The following is a 10,639-nucleotide window of genomic DNA, read 5'->3' on the forward strand; positions in this document are numbered from 1 at the left end:
GAAATTCAAAACAGCCTTGTTTTAAAGGCCGCTGCTCACATTACACAACGTTATACAACCTTATTATTAGACGACGCAGTAATGATATGTCTTATGAGGGTTCGCTGTGTTTTAGTTATTAATGATGTTAGGTATTAGTTTGGGTTTAGTGCTGAGGTAACATCGTGTTTATGAACTATCTCAACATTTTAATACATATTTAATGTAAACTGGACATTTCGACAGGCGCGTCTCGGTCTACTGTGTTGGTCTTTCTGCGAGCTCCGCCCCCTTTACCATGGAAACCTCCTCGTAGTGTTGTGATCATGGTTGTGATGTGTGTTGTTTTTTCCTGCAGCCAACCTTAAAGGCAAAAAGACACTACTGAGGATGTTTGAGAACATGTCACTACACAGCAGGGTTACATTTCCTCCCATAACACCTTCACATAAAAACAGGTCAGTGATCAACAGATTGTCAAATAACTGTTATATTCAAAGTGATTTATCCCTGTGCATAAACTTCATCCTGTCTAACCTTAGTCCACAAAGTGACCGTGTCCAGTCTGAGGAGGAGGAACAAGAGAAGAAAGGTGCTGGACCTGCTTCTGTCCAACGTGCTGCCAGAAAGGTAAGCAGACAAAGTACACAATACTCACCACATTATCATCCACAGAGTAACCACTAACTGTGTTCATGTGAGAACTGAATAACAGAACTACGGAAGCCCTAAAAGGACATGAGGAAACACATTTGATTTCTTTGTTTACTGGAGTTAAAGAGAAAAATAAGAGGAGAAAACTGAGAATATGAAATGTATGAAATCATGTTCTTCTAAGGCTTCCTTACTAAACATAAAGGAGCACATAGATACATATGTAACCAAGTAGGTAATAGGAAAGACCTGTTATCAATTTATTTTATTTTATTTAATTTTTTCTCAAACATTGTTTAGAAAATTTTGCCTCAGTAAAGAATAAAAAGACATTTTGTTACGAGACATTAATCTTACAGGTTGAAGATTAAATACACAATAAACAAACTTCATTCTCCAAATGAAATGAGATAAATGATCCCTTTATCACAAGAAATAGAAGTGGAGATAACAAGCTTTGTTTTCTCGAGATAACGACAAAATTAACTCGTTATCTCAAGATGACAGAGAAAATAAAATGTATTTAATCAGGTCCTTTTAGGGCTTCCATACAGAAATATTAAGACTGCTTTACATTTTTTTTCGATTGCTTGAACATGGTTTTATAATAATAATAATAATAATACCTAAGTTTTATATAGCGCTTTTAAATAACTCAAAGACGCTTTACAAGAGAGACAATAAATAAATACAATAAAGACATATAAGACAAGGTTTTGAAAACAGGACCCAACACACAGTTCACACAAACACACACACAAGTAGCAGAACACCTCAGATCCTTTGCAGAATGAAACACTCTTATAAAAACTAAACACTAATTTATCAAAACCATATTTTGTTACCACATGAAACACACACGTATCATATGACTTCATTCTGTTTGAACCAGTTACACACTGCTGCTGCTAACACACTTTATATTCTACTTCTCAGGGATCAGAGTCCTGTAAGTGAAGTACACAGAGAAAGTGCAGATATACAATAAATTCACCAAACACTACACAAGACCAACGCTGCAGACAGATGAACATATCATTTATTTCTCTCTATATACCCAAACATGTCAACATGTCAACATGGAGAATCACAACATGTCCCAGTTTTCATGCTGCTACAGTAGTGTGTGTGTAAAACTGTAAGCTCAGCAAATATCAGACAAACATTAAATACTGGATCCAGTTGAAGACAGGTGAACTCACCTGCTGCATTGTTACAGTGCTTTAACCTGATCAGTGGCTGTTTCCGCAATCGCCTACTATACTAGCAGTACGTACTGATATGTCCAAAATTCAGTATGTAGTAAGTAGTCTGTGAACAAGAGCAAAATCTGCAGTAAGCCAAAACTCCCCGGATGTCTACTGATACAGGAAAATATCTCAGTATGCATCGGACCAGTCTGCCTCGCGTACTGTTTCCCATAATGCACAGCACTCGTTCTGCTTTTTCTTTTTCCTCATTTTTTGACGGGAGGAAATCCGTTTTTGGGTGCTGTGAAAGTTATCAAATTACATATAAACCACTTCTTAACTTTTTAAATCACAAATGGATGCTAAATAAGCATTTTATTTATCGGCTTCGCCGTTGTTTACTTCCGCTTTCCGAAACCGGAAATCCAGCGAAGTCTGGCTCAGCATGCTGCATGACAGATCGGACAGAACAGTCATACTACATACTAAATTCAAACGCAGTATGTAGTAGGCAATACCTACTGCCTACTACATTAGTAAGTAGTATGTAGCAGGCCATTTCGGAAACAGCCTCAGACAAACATCAAATACTGGATCCAGTTGAAGACAGGTGAACTCACCTGCTGCCTTGTTATGGTGCTTTAACCTGATCAGTGTGTCTACAATTAAGCAATCATGTGTTTGTGCACCTGATGGCTGTGTTTAACCAATCGGCTCATAGGCGTGGTCATGTGACAGTCAGGGCTTTGGAATTGCAAGGAAGTGACATCATGATATACTTCTGTGTCTAATGTATACACGTGTGTTTAGTGTTTTGCAGAAAGTGTGAGGCTGACATTGTGCTTATATTTGTGCAGATCTGGGCCGATGTTTTGCTCCTTGAATGTAAGGATTTGATAATTGTGTTATATGATTATAGTGTTTATGCAGTCGAACCACAATTTATCCAAATAGCAAATCACTGTCTCCTCTCTCACAGTGTTACCACAATGTCAGTGTCTGGGCAATGTGTGTGTGTGTGTGTGTGTGTGTGTGTGTGTGTGTGTGTGTGTGTGTGTGTGTGTGTGTGTGCGTGTGCGTGTGTGTATTTGCACTCATCTTTTGATTAACCCTTTAGTTGTGCAGGATGGAGACTTGTTACATTTATGCGACTCCAGAGCGACAGCCTGAGCTTCTGAAGCACTTAGAGAGCTACGTTAACAAGGAGCTGCAAACTTTCAGCTCTAATGAGCCAAAATCCCAGGAACTCAAACTTCAGGTGCTGTGGTATTTTCTGCTTTTTTATCTTTTGAATTCTTTTGCTAAAAAACAGACAAGGTCTTACTGTACCCATGTTTTTTGTTCTTTTGTCAGAGCTCACATATTAACATTTTCTCTCCAACAGATCTACCGGAATGTCTTTGGACGCTTCATCAAAGAGTTCACAGCCTACCAACCACTTTTATCTGCTATCAAAAAGGAATATGAAAACACAATAGGTTAGTTGGAGACTCCTTTAATATGCCTGCTCGGTTATTTTTCATACTGGTGAACAATGGAGACATTACAACATTAAATCTACATCTTGTCCTACAGTAACTAGATTAATATGATGCTGTAATTGTGAGATTTGGATTGCATGTTGACCCAAAAGTAAAGGTTATTGTGGTTCACAGTTCTGTGTCCATTCCAGTTATTATTTCTGGTAGCAAGTCTGGCTAGAGATCTTAATCAAAGAAGAATTAGAAAAAGTTATCTGAAACAAAAACAAGTTCAGAATCCTCAAAGAAACACTTCACATTCAAGGTGTTCATAAAGTTTATTGCAGTTAATCAGTACAATCTAAGCTGCTGCAAGAGACTGAGGTAACTCTCATTTAATCAGTACATTTTTAGCTACTGACAAGTGGCAACCTCCAGTCTTAAAATATGAAGCCCATGCGGAACTGCAGTTCATCGAGAATCCACTTGAGGCTGGCTGCAGATACACCGGAAATCACACACACACCCATTCAAAGAAGACGATCTTTACAGCTGAAATAAACATGTTTACAGCCTGGTTCAAAAAACAGCTTGGCTCTACGTAGCTAATGTCTCTATCCGCATACCCTATATTGGGGGGAAATTTTTTCCTAATGCGTCTGTTCAGAAGATATGAAGATTACTAGTTTTTGCCCAAATAAGGACATGACTGACTTGACTGACAGGAGGGAACACAGTCTGTATAAAATAATGGACGTAGTATCCGTGACGTCACCCATCTGTTGCTGAGTGCTGTTTTGAAGCCAATCGTCGGTGGGAGCCATATTGGAAATGCTGAGCAACAGTAGGCAGTACGTAATGCCTACTACATACTGCGTTTGTCTGTACAGCCTGTAGTATGTCCGCTCTGTTGGATCTGGTCTGCAGGATGCTGGGTCAGGCGTTGTTGGATTTCCGGTTTCAGAAAGTGGAAGTAAACAACGACCAAGCTGATAGATAAACTGTTTCTTTAGCAACACTGATGATTTAAAAAGCTAAGAAGTGGTTTATATTGAATTTAATCATTTTCACAGCACATAAAAACTGAGTTCCCCCCATCATATACGGAAAAAAGGGAAAGAAGAAGAGGATCGTGAGCTGTGCATTGTGGGAAACAGTATGTGAGGGAGACTGGTCCGCTGCAGACTGAGAAATGTTCCTGAATCAGTACGACATCCAGGTAGTTTTGGTATACTGCAGATTTGCTCTTGTTCACATACTATATACTGAATTAAGGCTGAATCAGTACGTACTGCTAGTGTAGGAGACGGTTTGAAAACAGCCCTGGTGTGAGGTAAAGAGACGGGGTTTGAGCCTCCTAGCCAACAGCAATGTGTTCCCGCCAAGCGGCAAACTCTGGTCTCAAACGATGAAGCCAATGCGGAAGTGATATAAACTGCAATACATCGAAAATCCGCTTGAGGCTGGCTGCAGAAACACTGGAAACCACATAGATATGAATGGGAAAAAGACGATCTTTGCAGCATTAATAAACATGTTTACAGCCTGGTTCAAAAAACGGCTTGGCCCTATGAAGCTAATCTCTCTAATGGCACAAACTGTACGGGGGGTGAATTTTTTTCTAACATGACGGTTAAGAAGATATTAAGATTATGCGTTTTGACCAAATAAGGACATGACTGACGTGACTCCCGGCCGGGAACACACAGCCATTGGCTAAGAGGCTCACACTACGTCACACTCTGCCTAGTTGAGTTCCGCATTACCAATATGGCTGCTGCCGTCGATTTGCTTCAAAACAGCTCTCAGGAACAGATGGGTGACGTCACGGATACTACGTCCATATTTTTTACAGTCTATGGTTCCCGCCTGTCAGTCAAGTCAGTCATGTCCTTATTTGGGCAAAACTCGTAATCTTAATATCTTCTGAACCGTCGGGTTAGAAAAAATTCACCCTGTACAGTGTGTGCTGATAGAGAAATAAGCTATGTAGACTGAACCCGTTTTTGAACCAGGCTGTAAACATGTTTATTTCTGCTGTAAAGATCGTCTTCTTTGAATGGGTGTCTATGTATTCCAGTGTTTCTGCAGCCAGCCTCTAGGGGACGCTCAATGAACTGCAGTTGTTAACACATATATATCATGGACTTCATAGTTTGAGACCAGAGGTTGCTGCTTGGCGAGGAGGCTCAAACCCCGCCTCTTTACCTCAGCATTACCAATATGGCTCTCGCCGCCGCCGATTGGCTTCAAAACAGCGCTCAGGAAAAAAGGGGTGACATCACGGATACCACGTCTATTATTTATACAGACTATGGGTACTGATTGAGCCAGAAAAAGTTAAGTCTTAACTTCTAATGAATTTGATCAAAGTTTATGATTTTTTTGTACATATTACTTAAAAAATACAAACAAAGAAATGGCACAGAAATGTATGTGTGAAAAATACAGATCAAACTTTGTTTCATGAGTTCACTGTTTTCTGAGAATAACTTACAGAAAGATATTTGATTGATGCAAATGAATCAAAGCAGCAGACCCTGAAAGGAGCTTGAACAGACTGTAGAGCAGATGTAGTTCTGTTTGAGGAGGCTTGTTATCACAGATCCATAATACCGAATTCTGCCATGAAAACCCACAGATCTTTAAAACGTATAAGCCTTGAAGGTTAAATTGCATTAAATGAATCCATGTTCTGTTGTTCACGAGGTTATTTAAATGATTGTACATCTTCACAGTGTGTCAGCAGGATCGAATCAGAGAACTGGAACCTCTGCAGTCCCATCTGAGGATAGTAACAGAGGAATGTGACAGAAAGATTCAAGCTCGCTGGGAAGAGGAGCAGACTGAGATAGGAGCTTTAAAGAGGGAGAAGCAGCAGCTACAGAAGGACCTTAAGGCTACGAGGGAGGAGAAAAAGGACATGCAAGAAGTGGTACATGACTGCAAAGTGGTGTTCTGATTACTTTTAACTCAGTCATACGTGTTACCTGTTGGGGAATAGAGCCTGGTGTGATCTGTAACATGTCAGGTCCTCTTTTTCACCCTCCTCTTCTTTTCTATTCCCCTTCAGGTGGACCATCTGCAGGCTGAAGTCGCTCACCAATATCTGCAGTACCGAGAGGAGCGTGATGCCCGCAAGTTGCTGATCTGGCAGCTCAATGACCTAACAAGAGGCTCTGTGAAGGAGCAGAATCCTGCAGATAGAAGTACAAGTGGAACTGCAGGTCAGAGATGATCAGTCATACTGTCAGTTGATTGTTTTACTGAAAAATAACCTGAAAACATTTATATTCAGTTAGTAAATGTTCTAAACCAAGTACTTCATTGTGCATATATCTTTTATTTAGTCTCTACCAATGTCAACTAAATATGTTTGGAATTAAAGTTGTTGATGAGACAGAGTAAGACACCTGAAGACATCATTATGAGCCCAAGGATGTCATGTGATTGGTATTCTTCACAGTTTCTTAGATTTTGTAGACGTAATGATTAATGATGAATAAAGAAATGAAAGAAATATTCATACTAAAACACAATCAGCCAAAACATGCAGGAGGGAAGGGGGTGAGACAGGATCCCAGTGTGTCAGTCTAAGCCTATAGCAGCATAACTAATAGCTCGTCACAGCCTGATCCAGCTCTAACTATAAGCTTTATCAAAAAGGAAAGTTTGAAGCCTACTCTTAAAAGTAGAGAGGGTGTCTTCCTCCCGGACCCTGACTGGTAGATGATTCCAAAGGAGAGGGGCCTGATAACTGAAGACTCTACCTCCCATACTACTTTTAGAGACTTTAGGTACGACCAGCAGGTCTGCATGTTGGGAGCATAGTGTTCCAGAGGGGTAATAGGGCACTATGAGCTCTTTAACCCTCCTGTTATGTTCGTTTCTCTGGAGCAGCAATAATGTTCCTGGGTCAATTTGACCCGGAGTATATTCAATTATCCAAAAGCGTCAGAGCCCCAAAAAATCCCAATAGACATTTTTTAAAATCTCATTTTTAACTCTGTTACTGACCATTTAAATCCAGATTTGGTCCATTGGTGTTCTTTAATCCTCAAAGATCACGGTTCAATGAAGATAACTCACTCGTTTTTCATTCAAATCAATGTTAAAACTTTTTTAATGTAAATTGGAAATCCCTAAATATAAATACAATAGTTTTACATGACATAGATTTTTGTTTTATTTTAAATTTTGATTTTGATTTTGATTTTTTTTTTATGAAGTGATGTTGATAAATTAACAGGACTCCTCTTCTGTCGCATGCTGCCCAGTTTTTTATGCTGCATTTAGCTGGTTGGGAGGCATATATTGCCTAAAATAGACTTTAAAAAGGGTGAATGTGACCCACAACATAACAGGAGGGTTAAGATACGAAGGTGTCTGATCATTAAGACCTTTGTAGGTCAGAAGAAGGATTTTAGATTCTAGTCTAAAGCATAGAGACTCAACAAAGAGGATAACAGCAAGACTGGCTTTGGCTAAATGTAAAAATATCATCAGATAAAACCTGTAAAGCTCATTAGTTCAAAGGCTTCAGATGCTTTTTTTTGTCTGTACCAAAACTAAATTGAAAATCATGATGCATGTTATCACTGAGGCCATTTGCTGGGCTTTTCTTTGAGCTTCAGTCACTGGCTTAGGAATGAGTTTGCCCTGGCTGCAGCTTCATATCTACTGTACAAACATGAGAACTGTACAAATCATGTCTTCTAAATCTCTGCAAGACAATTAATTAGTCCAACGAAGGCAACGCATTGAATGATGACATACAGAACAAGAGGTCCAACCAAATCCCTAACATAGGTATACAAACAAACAAACATCCTAAATGATGCATACTTTTGTCTGAAATGTGTTTCCTCTGTTATAAAAGAGAGTGAGGACCCAGTGGAGCTGCAGCTTGCTTTGAAGGTGTGTCGGGGAGACCTCACCAAAACCCAGAAGGAGCTGCTCAAGTTAAAGGCAGAGTACTGGGATGTGGTGCCACGATGCAACTGGGACACGCTGACTCATACACACACTCAGACCCTCCTTCAGGTGGCTTATTGAGACACATACACTGCACAGAGCAAACAAGCATGTATTCTCAGAACTCTTGATTTCAAACCTCAACAGCCTGAATGATAGTCTTGATTGTGTGTGTGTGTGTGTGTGTGTGTGTGTGTGTGTGTGTGTGTGTGTGTGTGTGTGTGTGTGTGTGTGTGTGTGTGTGTGCGTGCGTGCGTGCGTGTGTGTGTGTGTGTGTATGTTTTATTGTTTTGTGTACTTCCAGTTGAAGACGCTGCAGGGAGACTTTGACCAGCTGAATAGCGAGTATGACACTCTGCTGGATCTCCACGCAACAAGCCACATGCAGAATGAGAGACAAGACCCCATCAGTGCCCTGGTACTTTACAAGACTCATAGGATCAGTAGTTACCACAATATGTAGTAATCACATGTCCTGTCTCAAATATAATAATAATAATAATAATAATAATAATAATAATAATAATAATAATAATAATAATAAAAATAATAATAATAATAATAATAATAATAATAATAAAATTATTATTATTATTATTATTATTATAACTTTATTTATATTTCACCTTTAGAAACAAATGTTTACAAAGTGCTTTGAGAAACAAAGCATGGCAGGATTCAGGAGGATGACGGAATAAACCTTTAACAGACAAATTTCTAACAATGCAAAAAGCAAAATACAACTAAATTATTAAAAACAATAAAAACAAATCAAACACAATAAAAGTGATGAGACAGTAGACCAATAAATCATTGTTAAAGAGGTTTTTCAAAAAATAGATAAATGAATAAATAAATAGATAAATAAATAAATTGATAAGTAAATAAATAAATACATAAATAAAAACATAAATAAATAGATAAATAAATACATAAATAAAAAGATAAATAAATGAATAAGTAAATAAATAAATACATAATTAAATAAATAGATAAATAAATAAATAGATAAATAAATAGATAGATAGATACATAAATATATAAATAAATATATAAATAAATAAATAGATAAATAAATAGATACATAAATAAATAAATAGATGAATAAATAGATAAATAATTGAATAGATAAATATATAGCTAAAAAGATAAATAGATATATAAATAGAAAAATGAATAAATAAATACATAAATAGAAAAATAAATAGATGAATAATTAGATACATAAATGAATAGAAAAAGAAATTGATAAATGAATAAATACAAATGTAAATAAAGGCATTAGAGGGCAATAGAGAGGGTTTAAGAAGAAGACAACATCACATCAGGGAAAATTGAAAGGGTAGATTAAGAACATTAAAATAATACAGTAAAAAAGAAATAGTAGAACAATAAATAATTGTAATAGAAATAATTAATTATTTAGATAAAAAAAATAAATAAATAAAGATAGGTTAAGGGTGAAGTCACATAAAATCAAGTCTGTAAAATGGGTTTTGGGAGAAAATGGGAGCCTCGACTTTTAAACGACCAGAAGTGCTCCACCTGAGGATCTAAAGCATTAAGATATTTATATATGAATAGGAATATTTCTGGTGTCTTTGTTGTTCTCAGTTTGTGATTGTATATATTTTTGATTTGTTGTACATCTGTGTGTAGGATCCACCTGAGAAAGGTAATCCTTCAGAATTCGGGCAAGAAGTCCCTGATGAACTCGACTCAGAACAGAGCGGACAGCAACTTTGACCCTCAATTTTATTCTTTTTACCTGCTCCAATGCTTCAACAGCTTTCAGAATCACGTGCAGTGGCCGTGCATCGTTTTCTAAAGAATTGAATGAAAATGTTGCATTAAATTATACTCCATGTACAGCTTATTAAATACTGAATAAATTGTTAACTGGGAAGGAAGGCCAACTTGCCAGCCTATTAAATGCAATGTGAAAATGGTGCATGAGTTTCTTCTTTTTTGTCCTATCAACACATTTAAGCAGCTTCTACATCCATATGACCAAATCAGTATCTGTTATCAAGAGTTTCATGGAGCAATCCTCACATCAACATTTGAGAGTAAATAGTGAATGTTAAATGAAATTTGAATTATGAAAAATCATTTTTAAAGAGGTCAAAGCATTTTAACATTTCTCTAGGGTTATCAGCAGTGGTGCACCAAGTCCATGTATTCAGGAATTAAGTCAGAGTATAGATCCTTCTGGTCAAACATTACTCCAATACAAGGTTCAAGGTTAATTTTAATGTCATTCAGTCATATTTAAAAACATGAAGGAACGAAACACATTACTCAGGTCCAGCAGTATACAGTAAAGATAACAAGCTAAAAGAAGACTCTACAAATAAAGAAATAAATACATAACCTCGAGCC

At 37.4% G+C, this 10,639-nt stretch overlaps 1 protein-coding gene across 3 annotated transcripts; it reads left to right on the plus strand.

The window, feature by feature from the left end:
- The first annotated feature begins 223 nt into the window (after positions 1-223).
- On the plus strand, positions 224-10,208 carry tsnaxip1 (translin-associated factor X interacting protein 1). 3 transcript variants are annotated; one of them, XM_034685782.1, is made up of 10 exons: positions 233-437; positions 522-609; positions 2,681-2,708; positions 2,941-3,081; positions 3,208-3,301; positions 6,022-6,218; positions 6,357-6,510; positions 8,163-8,326; positions 8,562-8,675; positions 9,917-10,208. In XM_034685782.1, exons 3-10 carry the CDS (start codon positions 2,691-2,693, stop codon positions 10,001-10,003), a joined length of 969 nt encoding a protein of 322 aa, XP_034541673.1. In that variant the 5' UTR covers positions 233-437; positions 522-609; positions 2,681-2,690; the 3' UTR covers positions 10,004-10,208. The 3 variants fall into 3 exon arrangements, with proteins under 3 accessions (XP_034541672.1, XP_034541673.1, XP_034541675.1); XM_034685781.1 differs by lacking the exon at positions 2,681-2,708 and having other exon boundaries at positions 224-437; XM_034685784.1 differs by lacking the exons at positions 233-437; positions 522-609 and having other exon boundaries at positions 2,575-2,708.
- The last annotated feature ends 431 nt before the right edge of the window (positions 10,209-10,639 follow it).

This window comes from Notolabrus celidotus, chromosome 6, assembly GCF_009762535.1.
Source record: "Notolabrus celidotus isolate fNotCel1 chromosome 6, fNotCel1.pri, whole genome shotgun sequence".
Taxonomy (NCBI): Eukaryota; Metazoa; Chordata; class Actinopteri; order Labriformes; family Labridae; genus Notolabrus; species Notolabrus celidotus.

What these genes read in the sequence shown, in the direction of transcription:
- tsnaxip1 (XM_034685781.1), top strand. Translation starts at nt 370, where the DNA reads ATGTTTGAGAACATGTCACTACACAGCAGGGTTACATTTCCTCCCATA. An exon ending in AAAAGGACATGCAAGAAGTG is followed by an intron (nt 6,219 to 6,356) that starts GTACATGACTGC and finishes ATTCCCCTTCAG; the next exon opens with GTGGACCATCTGCAGGCTGA. An exon ending in AAGACCCCATCAGTGCCCTG is followed by an intron (nt 8,676 to 9,916) that starts GTACTTTACAAG and finishes ATCTGTGTGTAG; the next exon opens with GATCCACCTGAGAAAGGTAA.